General features: G+C 43.0%; 1 protein-coding gene across 9 annotated transcripts in view; it reads left to right on the forward strand.

Annotated features, from left to right (window-relative positions):
* Son (SON DNA and RNA binding protein) overlaps positions 1-18,886 on the forward strand; it is a 72,310-nt gene that overhangs the window by 40,272 nt on the left and 13,152 nt on the right. For 5 of the 9 annotated variants that reach the window (XR_010055960.1, XR_005491037.2, XM_006248064.5 and 2 more), the window contains exons 1-6: positions 877-1,016; positions 4,539-4,705; positions 6,948-12,923; positions 14,448-14,608; positions 16,508-16,654; positions 16,941-17,129. Coding sequence is in view for 7 of the 9 variants with exons in the window: in XM_006248064.5 (XP_006248126.1) it covers positions 940-1,016; positions 4,539-4,705; positions 6,948-12,923; positions 14,448-14,608; positions 16,508-16,654; positions 16,941-17,129 (6,717 nt within the window). In the remaining 2 variants the exon portion in view is untranslated. Of the gene's footprint in view, positions 1-876; positions 1,017-4,538; positions 4,706-6,947; positions 12,924-14,447; positions 14,609-14,838; positions 16,354-16,507; positions 16,655-16,940; positions 17,130-17,226; positions 18,031-18,886 lie in introns of those variants that run through there. The other 4 variants (NM_001170328.1, NM_001170327.1, XM_039088422.2 and 1 more) reach the window with 4 other exon arrangements.

Here is an 18,886-nt window from a genome sequence, read left to right on the forward strand (position 1 = left end):
GCGCGCTCCGGCCTCTGCCCCGCCCCCGATGGGCTCTGCTGCTTATTGGCCGGCCCGCCTCGGTCCCCGCCCGCGAGGCGATCCGTGTGGTTCCTCCCGCCTTAGGGTGCGGTCGGAGCCCGCTGCCTACAGGGTCGAAGAATCCCTGGTTCCAGGCTTAGTGCTGACACTTGTCAGGGGGTGCCACCTAAGGTTCCTCCGTTTACCGCAGAGCCTCCTGCACTGGGGGCAGAGCCACGGCTACCTAATTGTGACCGCTAACCAAGCGCCAGGATGGACCGGCTAGGGCTGGACTCCGGATGAGTCCAAGTGCACCCCGTTTAGATCGCAGGTCGCTTGGACGCTCCAGCCTTTGCTAAAAACACGTGACGCCGGTTATAGGAAGTATCGAGACAGAATGGGGAATCGCTCCTTTCCACTTCACAGTGGGGACACGGGATGGGGGGAATTTCTTTCTCATGCAGGTCTTCCAGACCAAAGTAAACTTGGCGCTTGCAACAAACGCATCAAAGCTCCGCGCTATACAATCTGAGGCCTTTCTTGTCTCCTTTTTCTATGGTCTCTAATCTCAGGCATTTACTCGCTACGGAAAGCCTCTTAGGAGTCCCCACAGGCTGAGGGGATCAACAGCTGAAGCTGTCGCGGTCATCTCCGGGAGCGCCTTCTCCTGTAATGGCGCCTGCGTCAAACACTAACATGGCGGACTAGTTCTTGCGCGGCGCAAACGTCAGCACCTCTACCCCGGGCGGCTCAGAAACAGCGGAGGAGAGCGGGCCGGTGCTCGCTGATTGGCTCGTGGGTGGAGCGAGCCCGTGCGGACGCTCCCCCATGAGCCAATGAGGGAAGGGATAAAAGGAATTGGCCGCTGCGCCTCCTCCCGAGGCATGCTGGGAGCCTGGAGGACTAGCGAGGAGGAGTTGAGAGAACGGAGCGGACGCCATGGCGGCCGACATCGAGCAGGTTTTTAGGTCTTTCGTGGTCAGTAAATTCCGGGAAATACAACAGGAGCTTTCCAGGTAAACGCTTCTCAGACTTTTCTGCTCCTCGCGGGCTGTTAGGGCTTCGTCTATCCTCCCGTGGCATCTTTCATGAAGACGCCGTCGTTTCTCGGCTCAGGCCCCGCTACGGCCCCGCCTGGGCCTGGGATCCATTTTCCGGGCCATCCACCCTCACCCCCCCCCCCAAGCCTCCGTTCGTTCCTTTCGAGAAAGATCGCCCCTTCCGCGGTGTTCGCACACGCAGTTTCTTTCTTCGAGTTAAGATGTTCACCTTCCTCTCGTTTGGACACCCCCTACCCTCCAGCTACTCGGAGGCCCGGTGTCCACCAGGGACGGGCCTAGTTCCTTCCCCAGCTCCTCCTCCGCCGCCGCCTTTCCCCTCCCCCTCCCCGCCTCCGCGCATTTCGCCGGCCGGTGTCTATGGCCGGAAAGGGTCTCTAACGGCCGCTTCTTGGGCAATCTTAAAACTTCTTTATTATTGTACGCTTCGGAACGTTTGGCCACCGGAGTCTATTTATTAGACAGACGCTTCGGGCCCCAGTTAGTGCTCTGTGCTTTAGACCGGATAGCACTCTTTACACAGTTGTAAACTAAAACGTCTCAGTTCGATGTGAGACCCAAGAGAAAACATTCGACAGGACGACAGAAGGGGGCTTTGAAACTGTTGGGTGCTTAATTTTATTGAGTGGAAAGTGGAGAATGTGTGTGGATATGTTATTTTTCTTGCTACCCCGACTTAACGGACGGATTTGAACATCGTGCTATTTTGTCACTGCCAGTAGACTTCAGAGATTAGCCTTGGTTCTCAAAATTTCATGTTGAAGAGAGCTCCTTAGTTGTTTACTCGGGAAAATGGTGTAGGCCATGTTAGGTTTTTTAATATTGTTTTGTATAAAATGACCATTTCTTTAAAACATGGTAGGAAAGATAACTTAAAAAGTAAATATTCCGAGGTAAATTTTTTTACTTTTTTTTCTTACGAGTGGTTTAAGTTGAGAACAGAGCAATACATATACATGAGTTAGAAAAATCAGCTGATAAATAGTTGTAATTTATATGCCCAAGTTAACTAGGATTATGGATACCATAATATTAATAACAATAATTTACTGCAGAAATTGTTTTTTTTTTTTCAAGATAGGGTGTTTTTGTTTTCTATTTTCTTTTTTTCTTGTGGACAGGCACTATGTCACGGCTTACAACTTTGCCTTGTAGCTGAAACTGGCCTGTTGTCATCTTTTAATCAATGGGTGGCATCACAATTGTTTAAGTAATGTAAATATTTACCCACTATGTTGCTTTTTAGTATTTTGAGACATTGGATACTATTTTTTTAAACGACATGAAACATAAACTAAGGGAATTTAATTTTTCCTGTAAACTTTTGTTTTTTGTTTTGTTTTTTTGAGACAGGGTCTCACTAGGTCCTTCTGACTGACCTAGAATTCACTATGTATTTCAGGCTGGCCTTGAACTTTCTGGGATCTGCCTGCCTCTGCTAGGATTAAAGCCCTGTAATACCACCATTCTGAAACTCAAGCAGTCTCTCCTACTAATTGTATTTACCTTTTTGTGGGGTGGGGTTGAAGACCGGGTGTCTTTGTGTGGCTATGATTGTCCTAGAACTGTCTCTGTAGACCAGGCTAGTCTTGAACTTACAGAGATGCATCTTCCTCTGCTGGGATAAAATAAAAGGCTTGTGCCACCATGCCCTGCTAATACATTTTCTCTTCGTTTGATCATTTTGTATTGTTTTAGACAATATACTGTGTACAACTTTTCCCTTCAATGTTTACATTATTTGAGCACTTTTCATAACTACATAAATTCATTTTTAGGATATTGTTGGACAGAAAAATGGCTTGAAATTCTAACTACTTTTTAGTAACTATAATTAGCATTCTGGAGGCTTTAAGGAAAATTCTTTTTTATAGATTGATTGACTTTTTTTTTTCCTTTTTTTGAGAATGATCTCTCTGCCTCTGTTTCCCAGTGCCCTCATGCCCAGCCCTAGGTGTCTGGAGCAAACCTTTAGTCCTAGTACTCAGGAGGAGAGGCAAGAACTTCCCTGTGCCTTAGTTGTCTACAGTAGTGAGTTCCAGGCCAGACAAAACAGACCCCGTCTTTAAAAAAAAGTATGAATGCTTAGAAACAGTAAAAATTTTTGAGAGCATTAGAGGAAAAACAGCATGTTTTATGGCATAGTCAATCTACAAACATGTTTTAATTTGCCATATCAGTGAACTACTTTTCCCTATTCGCTTATTTATATATTCATCAGTATAGGTGGTGAGATTAACACAAAGTTTATTGCATATAGTTTTTTCCTCCATTTATAGAAACAATAATAGTTCTAATTGTAGAGTCTTGTTAAAATTACATGATTTTTAAAAAATAGGTTGCAGACCAGGTATGGTGATGCATGCCTTTAGTTCCAGCAGATGGGCAGTGGTGGGCAGATCTCTTGAGTTTGAGGCAGCCAAGGCTACTTAGTGAGGCCTTTGTCTTAGAAACATAGCAATAGAAAGTGACAATAGTCAGTACTTAGAAATGTTAATTATTAGCCTAACAAGGTTTGTGTGTTAGAAAACCAATCCTCACCAAAGTGTTTAGTTTCTCTAATAAAACTCTTAGCAGGTAGCAGTTTTATATGTGTTCAGGTAATAAAATTCTAATTGAAACTGAATGTGTTTTAAATATTTTTGCAAGTTTACACAAAAATAGTAAAAATATTGGCATGAATGACCTTGTTTTCTCTACAGTGATGTTGTGGTCCTGTGATCTGAAAACGAGCTGTTGGCTATTTTACTATTAGTCTAAATGAATTGCCACTGGTTCTCTGTAAATTTCTTGAATTTCAGAAATTGTTTAGTAAGCAGACCTTAAAAAATAGGTATAAACCATATACTAGATATGCTAGTCTTTTTAAAATTTACAGCATTTTAGTTACAGTCTGAAATGAAGAAGCTACTAGTAACTTGACATAGTGTTTGCCTGGATGGCTTGACTGTGGCCACACTTCCTGCCATAATGCTTGGCTGTCTGTTTTTCTTTGTGAATGTGAATTGGCTCACTAATACTTAGGTAACTGGAAGCTTTAAGTTATCTTAATAATAATAATTACATTTGTTTTCTTTTCTTGTTTTTTCTTTTTTTTTTCTTTTTTTCCGAGACAGGGTTTTCTGTGTATCCCTGTTTGTCCTGGAACTCCTCGTGTAGACCAGGGTGTCTTCCACTCAACAAGAGAACCTACTGCCACTGCCTCCTGAGTGCTGAGCTGAATTAAAGGCGTGCATGTGCCTCTACTTCCTAGCTTACTTTAGTTTTTAAAACACTTCAAAATCTGATTTTAAGAATTCTTTTAATTAACTGTTACAGTTCTGAAAACTTTGTGTACTAATGGCAGACATCTAAAATAGAAAATCATGAGGTTTATGGGTAATATAATGTAAGGCTATGTTAATTATATTAATGTTGAATTACTGATTTATTATGGTTGATGGAAGTATTAATGAATTCTGAAATCTTTTTCTTGTCAAGTGGAAGGAGTGAAGGCCAGCTGAATGGTGAAACGAATGCACCCATTGAAGGGAACCAGGCAGGTGACACAGCTGCCTCTGCAAGGAGTCTCCCAAATGAAGAGATAGTGCAGAAGATAGAGGAGGTCCTCTCTGGGGTCCTAGACACAGAACTGCGATACAAGCCGGGTAAGTTGAAGCTCACTAAGTCAGTTTCAGAAATCTTCTGAAGATTTGAATGTTAATTGCACTATTTTTAGGTTAATTTTTTTCATAGTATCTTTTTGAACTTCTCCTTTGAAAAACAGTCTACTTAAACATGAACATTGGAGTTCTTGTTTTACTGGTAAAAGAAGATTTTTCTCTCTATTTAACTCAGTTTTGTTGTGACTGCTAGCATTTTTCTGTATATTTTCTTTGAAGTATTGTATAAATATCAGCTTCTTTAAAAGGAGCTCTTGGGTGTGGTCCCCCCCTTAATTTTTATTTCTGTACTGTGAATGTTGAGTGTGTTGATACGTACCTTATGTGTGGCTGGTGCCTGAGGAAAGCAAGAGGAGGACAGTGTTGGATCCCCAGAATAGAGTATGGATAGTGGTGGGGCCACCAGGTGGGTGCTCCTTTCTAAGAGCTATAGGCTTTTAAGCCATTTCGTTCTAGCTCCAAAGTGTCAGTTTTGTACGCCGCAAGATCCTGAGCTAAATCTCCACTGGTTTGAAACCACATTACATTTTGTTTTAAAGCCCCGGCTTAGCAGCTGACTTGTCCGTACAAAGCAGGCTGAAGCACATTCGTTGTGTAGTTTTCCTTTTGGAGTAGACTAAATGATGAGTGATTAAAAGTGAAGGGTTTGTGATTGACCACAAGAATAAATTATTAAGTGTAGGTATTAGGTGTGTAATATGGTTCTCTGATAAGACATGGTTTAAAATAACGAGTCTTGCATAGATTATGCCTTTTGGTTAGGTATAAACTATCTTTTCATGCTGTGAAATAAGCAATAGAAAAAAATTAATATTCTTTTGATATTATGTCTAGTTGTTGGAATTGTGTTTTTCTGTAGTAGGAATCCCTGTTATATTTGATTAGCTATTTCCTTAAGATTTATCATATTTAAAAACTGTAGGGTAAATTTTACTATGTGGTTATAAGGTAGAATGGTAAACTGTCTTATCTGAAATAGGCAAGTTAATTTTAGGGCTGTATTTCAAGAATACAGTGTTTAGGGAAACATGATTTTTATCAGAATATGACAGTTTTAAGAAAGCGATTCTGTAGATGTGTTGTATTTGTTCAGGCATTTTTTCTTAGAAATGTTGACTTGAACTTTGTTGAAAATGTACATGCAGTAAGCACATTTTTCGTACTTGGTATACTTTTTTGTTGTTCTATCTTCTTGGAGAGCAAACCCAGGGACTGTACAGTACATCAGTAGTTTGGACAAGGCCCTTCATCTACCATGTGATGGGTTGATTTAGGCTTACAGAAGCATTCTGTTGCAGAATGAGTGCTATATCATTTTCTCTATAAATAGGATGGATAAAATATTAGTAATTATTCAGAGCATTTCTGTTATCTAGGACTCTGACAGCCTGTCCATTCTTGGACATTAGTCTTATCAGCTCTATATGAGAGGGTTAAAGTTGAAGTGAAATAACAAAATAGGAAGTAAATTCATGGATGTAGTTTTAAAATAACTTACTATAGTTTGAAAACAAAGGTTTTTTTTTGGGGGGGGGTGGATGCTTTTTTGGGATGGGGTCTCACATTGTAATTCTGACTGGCCTGGAGCTCACAGGCCTGCTAGTTTCTGCCTTTAGAAGGCTGAAATGAAAGATTTGCCTTCATATCCACCCTAAGAAAAGAATTTTCAAAATATTACTGCTTTTGTGCCCACATGTGGGTGGGTAGATTGTGTGTGTACTGCCTCATTTGTGGAAGTCAGAGATAATTTAGGGGACTTGGTTTTCTTCTACCACATGGGTCCTGACAGTTGAACTCCGGTCATTAGGTTTTGCTGTGAGTGCGTTTACTCATTGAGGTGTCTCAGTGCTCCTGAGGAAAAGTAACTTTAGATTTCTAGTGGAATGTATTCTTTTCCTTCTGCCAGGGGTAAAAATTGAACTCAGGTCTTTGTATATGCTAAGCAAACACTCTGCCATTAAGCTGTATCCCATCTGAAAACATAATTAAATTAGTTCTAAATAGGTTTTTGTGTTACATCAAGAATTTATTTTGATGAAGACTTCAGTTGTATAAATACTTGAAAAACAGAAGCCTTCAGGTTTACTGCTTTATAGACAATAAATTATTTTCAAGTTTTTATTCACGGTAGGGTGAATTGTACTATGGTTTCTACATGTGAATGAAAACTGTGGCGATTTGTATGAGTCTGCTTTGGGGATGGCTGACAATTTTTCATTACTTTCAGACTTGAAAGAGGCCTCCAGAAAAAGTAGATGTGTATCTGTACAAACAGATCCTACCGATGAAGTTCCCACCAAAAAGTCAAAGAAGCATAAAAAGCACAAAAACAAAAAGAAGAAAAAGAAGAAAGAAAAGGAAAAAAAATATAAAAGACAACCAGAAGAATCTGAATCCAAGCTGAAATCTCATCATGATGGGAATGTTGATCTAGAATCTGATTCCTTCTTAAAGTTTGATTCTGAACCTTCAGCATTGGCACTGGAACATCCTGTAAGAGCATTCGGCTTATCTGAGGCCAGTGAAACCCCCTTAGTGCTAGAGCCTCCAGTAGTCTCAATGGAGGTTCAGGAACCACATGCTTTAGAGACTCTGAAGCCAGCTACAAAACCTGCAGCACTGTCAGCTGTGTCTACATCAGTAATCTCGGAGCAGCCTGAGCAACCTGTGCCAGTTATGCTGGAGCCATCAATGACAAAGATTCTGGACTCCTTCGCAGCAGCACCAGTGCCTATGTCAACAGCAGTGCTGAGGTCGCCTGAGCCCGTTGTAACAATGTCAGTGGAGTATCAGAAGTCTGTGCTGAAATCTTTGGAGACTGTGCCTCCAGAGATATCAAAGACCACGCTGGTAGAGCTTCCCATAGCAAAAGTGCTTGAGCCATCAGAAACCCTCACAATAGTATCAGAGACACCTACTGAGGTGCACCCTGAACCAAGCCCATCAACAATGGATTTTCCAGAGTCATCTACAACTGACGTGCAAAGATTGCCAGAGCAGCCTGTAGAAGCACCGCCGGAGATCGCAGATTCATCTATGACAAGACCTCAGGAGTCACTGGAGCTGCCTAAGACCACAGCGGTGGAGCTGCAGGAGTCGTCGGTGGCCTCAGCCCTGGAGTTGCCGGGGCCACCTGCGACCTCCATGCTGGAGTTGCAGGGGCCCCCTGTGACTCCAGTGCCGGAGTTGCCTGGGCCCTCTGCCACCACCCCAGTGCCAGAGTTGTCAGGGCCCCTTTCTACCCTAGTGCCTGAGTTGCCAGGGCCCCCTGGGACAGTGGTCCCTGAGTTGCCGGGGCCCTCTGTGACACCAGTGCCACAGTTGTCACAGGAATTGCCAGGGCCTTCAGCACCATCCATGGGGTTGGAGCCACCACAGGAGGTACCAGAGCCACCTGTGATGGCACAGGAGGTGTCAGGGGTGCCTACAGTGTCAGCGGCAATAGAGTTGACAGGGCAACCTGCAGTAACAGTAGCAATGGAGTTGACCGAACAACCTGTGACGACGACAGAGTTCGAGCAGCCTGTGGCGATGACGACGGTGGAACATCCTGGGCATCCTGAGGTGACAACAGCAACAGGGTTGCTGGGGCAGCCAGAGGCAGCAATGGTGCTGGAGTTGCCAGGACAGCCAGTGGCAACCACAGCGCTGGAGTTGTCTGGGCAGCCTTCGGTGACTGGGGTGCCAGAGTTGTCAGGGCTGCCTTCGGCAACTAGGGCACTGGAGTTGTCAGGGCAGTCTGTGGCAACTGGGGCATTAGAGTTGCCTGGTCAGCTCATGGCAACTGGGGCACTGGAGTTTTCGGGTCAGTCTGGGGCAGCTGGAGCACTGGAGCTTTTGGGGCAGCCCCTGGCAACGGGGGTGCTAGAGTTACCGGGGCAGCCTGGAGCGCCAGAGTTGCCTGGGCAGCCTGTGGCAACTGTGGCGCTGGAGATCTCTGTTCAGTCTGTGGTGACAACATCGGAGCTGTCGACGATGACCGTGTCGCAGTCCCTGGAGGTGCCCTCGACGACAGCGCTGGAATCCTATAATACGGTAGCACAGGAGCTGCCTACTACATTGGTGGGGGAGACTTCCGTAACAGTAGGAGTGGATCCCTTGATGGCCCAAGAATCCCATATGTTAGCTTCTAACACCATGGAGACCCATATGTTAGCATCCAACACCATGGACTCCCAAATGCTAGCATCCAACACTATGGATTCTCAGATGCTAGCGTCCAATACCATGGATTCCCAGATGTTAGCCTCTAGTACCATGGATTCCCAGATATTAGCCTCTAGCACCATGGATTCCCAGATGTTAGCAACTAGCTCCATGGATTCCCAGATGTTAGCATCTAGCTCCATGGATTCCCAGATGTTAGCAACCAGCTCCATGGACTCCCAGATGTTAGCAACCAGCTCCATGGACTCGCAGATGTTAGCAACCAGCTCCATGGACTCGCAGATGTTAGCAACCAGCAGTATGGACTCGCAGATGTTAGCAACCAGCTCCATGGACTCGCAGATGTTAGCAACCAGTTCCATGGATTCCCAGATGTTAGCAACCAGTTCCATGGATTCCCAGATGTTAGCATCTGGTGCTATGGATTCTCAAATGTTAGCTTCTGGCACTATGGATGCTCAGATGTTAGCATCTGGTACCATGGATGCCCAAATGTTAGCATCTAGTACCCAGGATTCTGCTATGATGGGTTCAAAATCTCCTGATCCATATAGGTTAGCTCAGGATCCTTACAGATTAGCTCAGGATCCCTATAGGTTGGGTCATGACCCCTATAGGTTAGGCCATGATGCTTACAGGTTAGGACAGGACCCTTATAGGTTAGGTCATGATCCCTACAGACTAACTCCTGATCCCTATAGGATGTCACCCAGGCCCTATAGAATAGCACCCAGGTCCTATAGAATAGCACCTAGGCCATACAGGTTGGCACCTAGACCCTTGATGTTAGCATCTAGACGTTCTATGATGATGTCCTATGCTGCAGAACGTTCCATGATGTCATCTTATGAGCGCTCTATGATGTCTTATGAACGCTCTATGATGTCCCCTATGGCTGAACGCTCTATGATGTCGGCCTATGAGCGCTCCATGATGTCAGCTTATGAGCGCTCTATGATGTCTCCTATGGCTGAGCGTTCTATGATGTCAGCTTATGAACGCTCTATGATGTCAGCTTATGAGCGCTCCATGATGTCTCCTATGGCTGATCGATCTATGATGTCCATGGGTGCCGACCGGTCTATGATGTCATCGTATTCTGCAGCTGACCGGTCTATGATGTCATCGTACTCTGCAGCTGATCGATCAATGATGTCATCTTACACTGATCGATCAATGATGTCTATGGCAGCTGATTCTTATACTGATTCTTACACTGATTCCTATACGGAGGCATATATGGTGCCACCTTTGCCTCCTGAAGAGCCCCCAACAATGCCACCATTGCCACCTGAGGAACCACCAATGACACCCCCATTACCTCCTGAGGAACCACCAGAGGGTGCAGCATTATCAACAGAGCAGTCAGCATTAACAGCTGACAATACTTGGTCTACAGAGGTGACATTACCTACTGAAGAATCTGTATCACAGCCTGAGCCTCCTGTGAGTCAAAGTGAGATTTCAGAGCCTTTGGTGGTACCTGCTAATTATTCAGCGTCAGAATCAGAGACTTCAATGTTAGCATCAGAGGCTGTTATGACTGTTCCAGAACCTGCACGAGAGCCTGAGTCTTCAGTTACATCAACACCAGTTGAGTCTGCTGTAGTAGCAGAACACGAAATGGTTCCAGAGAGACCAATGACTTACATGGTTTCTGAGACTACCATGGCAGCTGAACCATCTGTGTTAACATCAGAGGCTTCTGTTATGGCAGAGACATCAGAAACATATGATTCCATGAGACCATCAGGGCATGCCATCTCAGAGGTATCTATGTCACTCTTGGAGCCAGCAGTAACTATTTCACAGCCAGCAGAGAGCAGTCTGGAGCTCCCATCCATGGCTGTCCCAGCACCTTCCACTATTGCTACCACAGAATCTCTTGTTGCAGTCCCAGAACTTGCTGCTGTGGCTGACTCAGAACCTCCCATTATGGCTGTGCCAGAACCCCCTACTGTGGCTGTCCCAGAACCACCTGTTACGACCGCTCCGGAGCCGCCTCCTATGATTACTCCTGAACTTTGCTCCTTATCTATCTCAGAGTCTCCTGTGGCTGTCTCAGAGCTTCCGGCTTTGGCTGACCCAGAGCATGCTGTCACTGCAGTGTCGGGTGTTTCTTCCCTGGAGCCTTCTGTGCCTGTCTTGGAACCATCAGTGTCAGTCCTTCAACCTGTTATGATTGTTTCAGAACCATGTGTTTCTATCCAGGAACCCACTGTGGCAGTTTCAGAACCTGCTGTCATAGTCTCAGAGCACACTCAAATAACATCACCTGAGATGGCTGTAGAGTCTTCACCAGTAATGGTGGAATCTAGTGTTGTGTCATCACAGATTATGAAAGGAATGAATTTACTTTCTGGGGATGAAAATCTCGGTTCAGAGGTTGGCACTCAGGAGACTCTGTTGCATCCAGGTGAAGAGCCACATGATGGAGGACACTTGAAAAGTGACTTGTATGAACATGAGTATGATAGAAATACAGACCTTACTGTAAACAGTCATTTAATTGCTAAAGAAGCAGAGCATAGTACAGCATGTGCTGCTGCCATTGTTCCTGTTGGTGAAACAAGTGAAGAGAAGATTTTGCCTATTAGTGAGACTAAGGAGATGATAGAATTGGACACCTGTCCTGCTGTTAGTGAAGCTGATGTAGGAAGAAGTCTGTCTTCTCAGCTTGCTCTGGAACTGGATACAGTAGGAACTAGTAAGGGGTTTGAATTTGTTGCAGCGTCTGCACCCATTTCAGAGAGTAAATATGATGTTGAAGTATCTGTAACTACTCAAGATACTGAGCATGACATGGTAATTTCCACCAGCCCCAGTGGTGGCAGTGAAGCAGACATAGAGGGACCTTTGCCTGCTAAAGACATTCATCTCGATTTGCCATCAACAAATCTTGTTTGTAAGGATGTGGAAGACTCATTACCTATAAAAGAGAGTGATGAGACAGTGACAGTGGCTCTTAGCCCTAAAGAAAGCAGTGAAGATACAGAAGGACCTCTTCCCAATAAAGAAATAGTTCCTGATTCAGGTTATTCTGTCAGCATTGATGAAATTAATGAAGCTGACTTAGTGAGACCATTACTTCCTAAGGACATGGAGCGTCTTACAAGCCTTAGAGCTGGCATTGAAGGACCTTTACTTCCTAGTGAGGTTGAACGTGACAAGTCAGTTGCCAGTCCAGTTGTAATTAGTATACCAGAAAGAGCTTCAGAGTCATCTTCAGAGGAAAAGGACGATTATGAAATTTTTGTAAAAGTTAAGGACACACATGAGAAAAGCAAGAAAAATAAAAACCGTGACAAAGGTGAGAAAGAGAAAAAAAGGGACTCTTCATTAAGGTCTCGGAGTAAGCGTTCCAAGTCTTCTGAACATAAGTCACGTAAGCGTACCAGTGAGTCTCGTTCTAGGGCAAGGAAGAGATCATCTAAGTCCAAGTCTCATCGTTCTCAAACACGGTCACGGTCACGGTCACGACGTAGGAGGAGGAGTAGCAGATCAAGATCTAAGTCTAGAGGAAGACGGTCCGTATCAAAAGAGAAACGCAAAAGATCTCCAAAGCATAGATCCAAGTCCAGGGAAAGGAAAAGGAAAAGATCAAGCTCCCGAGACAACCGGAAAACAGTTCGAGCTCGGAGTCGAACTCCAAGTCGTCGGAGTAGGAGTCACACTCCTAGTCGGAGGAGACGGTCTAGATCTGTTGGTAGAAGGAGAAGTTTTAGCATTTCCCCTAGCCGAAGGAGCAGAACCCCCAGCCGCAGGAGCAGAACCCCCAGCCGCAGGAGCAGGACCCCCAGCCGCAGGAGCAGGACCCCCAGCCGCAGGAGCAGAACCCCCAGCCGCAGGAGCAGAACTCCCAGCCGTCGGAGAAGATCAAGATCTGTGGTAAGAAGACGAAGCTTCAGTATATCACCAGTCAGATTAAGGCGATCAAGAACACCTTTGAGAAGAAGGTTTAGTAGATCTCCCATTCGTCGGAAAAGATCCAGGTCTTCTGAAAGAGGCAGATCACCCAAACGTCTAACAGATTTGGGTGAGTCAAGCTTTTTGTAATTTAAGCTGATGATCTTGAGTCAAGGGTAATATTTTGGGTTATTGATTATGTTTAGACTATGTTGATCATTAGATTATGTTTAGAAAGGGAAATGCACTTAAGGGTAAAAGACCTACTTTGGGGAATGTTGTAGAGCCTTGATGTGTCTGTACTTGGTTCAAAAAGGAGATGGAGAAACCTTGTTACAAGTCAGATTATTGTGTGCTGCATATATTTCAACACATGGCTTTTCAAAGTAAGCAGAATTCTTATTAATTTTTATTGGGGGGGCTCTTTTTCTTGTTTTTACCCTGCCTCCCTCCCTCCTCCTTCCTTTTTTTTTTCTGAGACAGGGCCTTAGTCTGTAGTGCATGTTGGGGCCTGGAACTTAACTGTGTAGCCCACCCAAAGTAGTTATTTTCTTTCCAACTCCTGATGGCAGGGATCTCAGACTGAGCCACTATGCCTGACTTTCGCTAGCATACCTTAAGGTGGTAGTCTAGGACTGTTAAATGCATATGATAGGTTATCAAAATTAAGAAATTTTGTATTGGGATTTAGTTAACTGAATTAATGACTCAACCTTTTCAATGAAGTGATATTCTGTTGTCTATAAAATAAATTTTTTATTACAAAAACTTGAAGTATGATTACCTGCTGGGTAATTTATCCTGTTTCCAATAGATAGGACATTCTTGGTTTAGACAGTCTAAAGAAAAAGACAGTGAGGATAGTAGAATTTGTATTCAGCTTACCAAGAGTTTTCTGATGTCTTTTTTTCTCAGAACAAAGAAACAGTAGGTAATTCTCATTGATTTTAAGTTAGTGTAGGATGTTGGTAGAATGCATTCCCTTTACCAGAGGACAATACTTAGAAGAGTAGAATGTGGTAATTGCCTTAGTAATAGTGTAGGGGGCATATTTGCACAATGGAGAAGAATGTTAATTCTTACTCAGTGAAGGCTTGTTGAAAGAAATGGCACTTGGGGCTTAACAAGGGATTAAGTTGTTTTCAGATTATAATGAAGTTTGTCTAAGACAGAGACTAGCTTTTATGTAGCCCCCTATGTAGTTGAGGTTGGCCTTAAACTTCAGATACTTCTGCCTCCACCTCCCAAGTGCTAGGGGTAGCAGGTTTTCAAGAGCAATGTTATAGAATGCTGAGGCTTGAACCCAGGGCTGGCCTCTACAAGTTTGCTACACATTCTTCAACTGAACTGGATACCTGGTATGAAAATGAGAATGGTTTAAGGTCATGCTAATTTTAGGAAGTAACATTTTCATTGGCAGACTTACGCCTTTTAGTTTGTGGTTAGTTGATCATCATAAATTCACAGTAAGCTGCTGTGTGTAGCATTTGAATTGGAAACATAGTGTTAATTGTTGAAAAGGACCCATCCACCTGGGTCCAAACTTGGGGCAGAATACTGATGTCTTGAATTTTACTGTATGTCACATTTTTGACAGAACTAAAAACGCATATAGCTTTTAGGAAAACTGCTTCCTGTATTTTTCCTCTTACAGATAAGGCTCAATTACTTGAAATAGCCAAAGCTAATGCAGCTGCCATGTGTGCTAAGGCTGGTGTTCCTTTGCCACCAAACCTAAAGCCTGCACCTCCACCTACAATAGAAGAGAAAGTTGCTAAAAAGTCTGGAGGAGCTACCATAGAAGAACTAACTGAGGTAAGCTAGACAGAATTTGTTTCCATTCTTAAATGGATTTTTCCATGGATGTTGACTCTGGAGCGTGCCAAAACCTGAATTGTGGGCTGAACTGATAATGGCTGGCACCGAGTGCCCAAAACCCGAAATACAGATGTGGCAGCGGCAGAAGCTCTGTTTAGCAGGCCATTATCCGGGATGGCTAAGCTCCGCTAGCTAAAAAGTTACTTCCCATTACTTTTGCTTTCCAGTTTTAGAAGCCAAACTGACTGAGGAGTGGAACGGTTCGTTTGAATGGAGGAGGTGTTGAGTGAGCAACACGCAGAAGCTCGCCTACAGTTTCGTTTCCATTCACGACGTGTTCACTGATCGCCAAGAGTGTACTGCATATACGCAAAGACACAGACAATCTTCAGAAATGATCTTTTGCCACCGGAGCTTGGAAATTAATGAGAATAGCTGGCCATTGCCTGAAAGGAACTTCTTTCGCATCAACATTTCGGGTTTTGGCTGTTTGGTACCAGCCATTGGCGATAATGGCCGGCCATTATCAGTTCTTCCTGCGGTTCGGGTTTTGGCAGTAACATATTTTAAATATACTTATTTTTGTTTTTAAAAATTTGATCTTTTGAAATTGAGGCTTTTGGGGGAAGCTTTGTTTTACTTTAATATTTTTTTGTGTGTGTGGGGGAAGACGCTGAAATATTGCTGCTAGGATCCAGAAATAACACACTGTTTCATATACTGAAACTTGCTATTGGCTAGCCTTATGCCAGCCTGCCACTGTCAACATATTCTGTTCCCATTGGTTACATGCTTGATACATACACTCTTGTGTTTTTGGCTAATTGAGCTTTTTAATTCTATTGTAATATTTTCAATTGATAATAGATGTGATAAATTCTGCTTGTATAGACAGGTCTACTAAAATTTACTCTTAACCTTTTTATAAGTGGAATCTGCTCCTTTGCTCCTGAGGAAGGACTTGACTTTGTATGCTGGACTGCATCAATTGCGCCCTCTCCATCATGCCTTATTTTCCATTCTTAAGTTACAGTCCTTAAATAAATTTTAAAAAACATTTATGGAGAGAGATGTTACTATTTACCCTGCCACAGATGTTTAAAATCTTTTACCATACATTTGGGGATTATAAAGTTAAATTTGTTTCTTCACTTAGATTCATTATAGTATGAATTATAACTTAAAAAAGACCTAGCAAAAAGCCTCTATTGCTTACTTACCAAATGCAAGCTCTTTATCTAAAACTTTATGAACGCTTAGCGTTTGCTATTGTTTGCCTCATCTTCAGCGTTCTATCCCTCTGACAAGTCTCTCCCAACTTGCTCACCACCACCTGACCAAGATGACTTCCCTTTCCTTCCTATTTCTTGTTCTTTACTGTGGGAATTTTGCTTAGAACTCTTGAAGGAATATTCTTTGATCCTTAAACCCTGCCTGAATATCCTCTTTACGCCTTTGTTCTCTAGCACTATGTACCGTGTGTATTACATCAGTTTGCACTTGTTACTGTGTTGCTCTGTAAAAAGGTTCTTCAATTACTTCATGTGGATGTACTTTTGTCTCGTATTAGATTGTAAGCTCCTTTGGAGCAGGGACCATGTCTTTCCCTTTTTTTATCTTCTTTCTTTCTCTCTCTCTCTCTCATTTTTTTTTTTTTTTTTGTATTTTTTTCCCAAGACAGTGCCCAGTACAGTGCTCTGCACATAGTAGGTGCTCAATAAATGTTGTTGACTGACTGAGCAGCCAGTGTGTGTTTAAATAGTAGCTGATGATCAAAATTATGGTTTTATAAGCTATCATAAGTGTTCTTTGAATTGATCATACAATATTCTTTTGAAAAAGTTACATGCTGTTTTTGTAAGCCATATTCATCTTTTGTTTGTTTTTACTTTAAAGAAATGCAAACAGATTGCACAGAGTAAAGAAGATGATGATGTAATAGTGAATAAACCTCATGTTTCGGATGAAGAGGAAGAAGAGCCTCCTTTTTATCATCATCCCTTTAAACTCAGTGAACCCAAGCCCATTTTTTTCAATTTGAATGTGAGTATTAGTAAAGAGATAAGGACTGATGAAGCATCACGGCTCATCGGGCTGTTGTAACACCCATGTGGAGTTTAGCTATTGTGATGAATAGTGACAGCATTTCCTGAGTGTAGGGCTGGGAGAGTTCTGTGGTAGTGAGTGTGCCCAGGATGTGTGAGGCTGTAGGTTCAACTCCTGGCACTGACAAAATAAAAGGAACCTTTCCTTTAGACTGCATTGAGATTCTTTAGAAACTGTAGAAGGTGTCTGTTACAATGGATTCTAACTAAATACTGTATTTCAGATTGCTGCAGCAAAGCCAACTCCACCAAAAAGCCAAGTAACATTAACAAAGGAGTTTCCTGTGTCATCTGGATCTCAACATCGGAAAAAGGAAGCGGATAGTGTTTATGGAGAGTGGGTTCCAGTAGAGAAAAATGGCGAAGAAAGCAAAGATGACGATAATGTGTTCAGCAGCAGCTTGCCCTCAGAGGTAAGTAGGAGGAACACCACATGTTTGCTTTAATATCTGAATCTTCCATTTTATTGTTATTTTATATCTGATTTGGATTCTGTTTCACTCTTCTTAGGGCCGGGTTAAACGGCAGGGCCGGGTTAAACGACAGATGAAACAGCCCGCAGCTTCTCATTTGACAGTAACTCGATGCAATTCACTTTGTGGAACGAAGCCACAAAGTGAAAAGCATCGAATTGCAGAGAAAAGTGTTATCACATCCCTACCCAACATTGGGCCCTCCATGCACTTGTGGGAAGGTAGCCCAAGGTACAACTATTTAGCTTCCCGATTTGCTTCAAGGCTCTATAGCTCTAGATTTTGGTGGTAGCAAGTTTATTGGGTGGAGGGATTGAGGGGAGAGAAGGCAGATCCTGAGGTTCAACACAAGAACTGCGTTGAGAAAGTTATTTTAGGCTGATGTGAACATCTTGGGTTCATAGCCCATTCCCTGACGTGATGGTATCTTACTATTTCTCTGGGTTTTCAGATAGCCTTTGGTTTCAGTCATTTCCCTTCCTTGTGCTACCTTAGCCCTTTTGAATTCTTGTGTTTAACCTAGTGTTCAGCCTTGGTTCTCCATTCCCTTCTCCTTCCCCTCTTTGCTACTATTAAAAGTTGGAGGAGTGGAATTTTATATATTGAAATTTCTCAAGGCAATAGTTGTATCTTGTCAAAATGACACAGTAACAATGCCAAATGTCAAAACAACCCCATTAAAATGCCGCCTGATTAAGTACTGTGCTGCTAATAAATACAGTGCACATGAGAACAGCAAAACTGTATATATATGTAAATATATATATATCTGTATCTTTGTATGTATCTCTGTATCTGTATCTTTGCTGTGTCTTTTAATAAACAGTTTACTTTTATTTAACTTGTTGTGCAAAATCACGCTTGGGGATCGGGGAGGGTGGAGACTTGAGTAGGGGAGGTGGGAGTTAGATTCTAGCAGCCGTCACCTTGCCCTTGGTTTCCAAAGCCTTGACATTCGTCCAAGGATTGGACTTAGATGCTTGATGCTGTCCTTATGGACTCCTTTTTCTTACAGTTCTGGGATCTGTAGGTCCGAGAGACCTCTACTCTTCACTTGAGGTTCCCTACATTGGCCATAAACATTTTCCAGTAAACACTTGCAATTCTACAAATAAATCTTATGAATCAAAGTAAACAGTACTCAAATCAAACTTTTTCATGCAGTACTTTTCCCCAGAGAAATTCAAAGGCGACATTTTCACTGTGTTTTTTTGACCTGCGGCATTTTGAATGGGAACAATTCTAAATAGTAATGCTGAACATAAGTGCCAATGCAGCTAACGTATTTATAGTTCAAGGTGGTGGTCGGCATTCACATGGAGCTCAACCACAGAAGCATATTACACCTTCACCAGTGAGGAGGAGAGTAGCTGGTTTGGACAGTACTTTAAACAAGTTTAGTGCTCATTTACTAATCCCCAAATAGGTTCCTGTCACATCTCAGGGGAAAAGCTGACTGACATTTACAGCTAACTTAACCTTCTTGTAGTAGCCGGATATAAACCAGGTGAGGGCTGTACAGATTTAGAAGTCCTGATATATGTGCTTTTAGTAATTTATTACAGATTAGGCATTTAAACGGTTGGAAAGAACATAGCCAGGCAAGAATCTCCTATGTAGCAAAGACTTAGAAATATTATAGAATTCTTACAGATTTTCTTGAGAAAATTGTAACTTGAATCATGGGGAAAGTGCTT

Source organism: Rattus norvegicus, chromosome 11 (assembly GCF_036323735.1).
Source record: "Rattus norvegicus strain BN/NHsdMcwi chromosome 11, GRCr8, whole genome shotgun sequence".
NCBI classification, from domain to species: domain Eukaryota; kingdom Metazoa; phylum Chordata; class Mammalia; order Rodentia; family Muridae; genus Rattus; species Rattus norvegicus.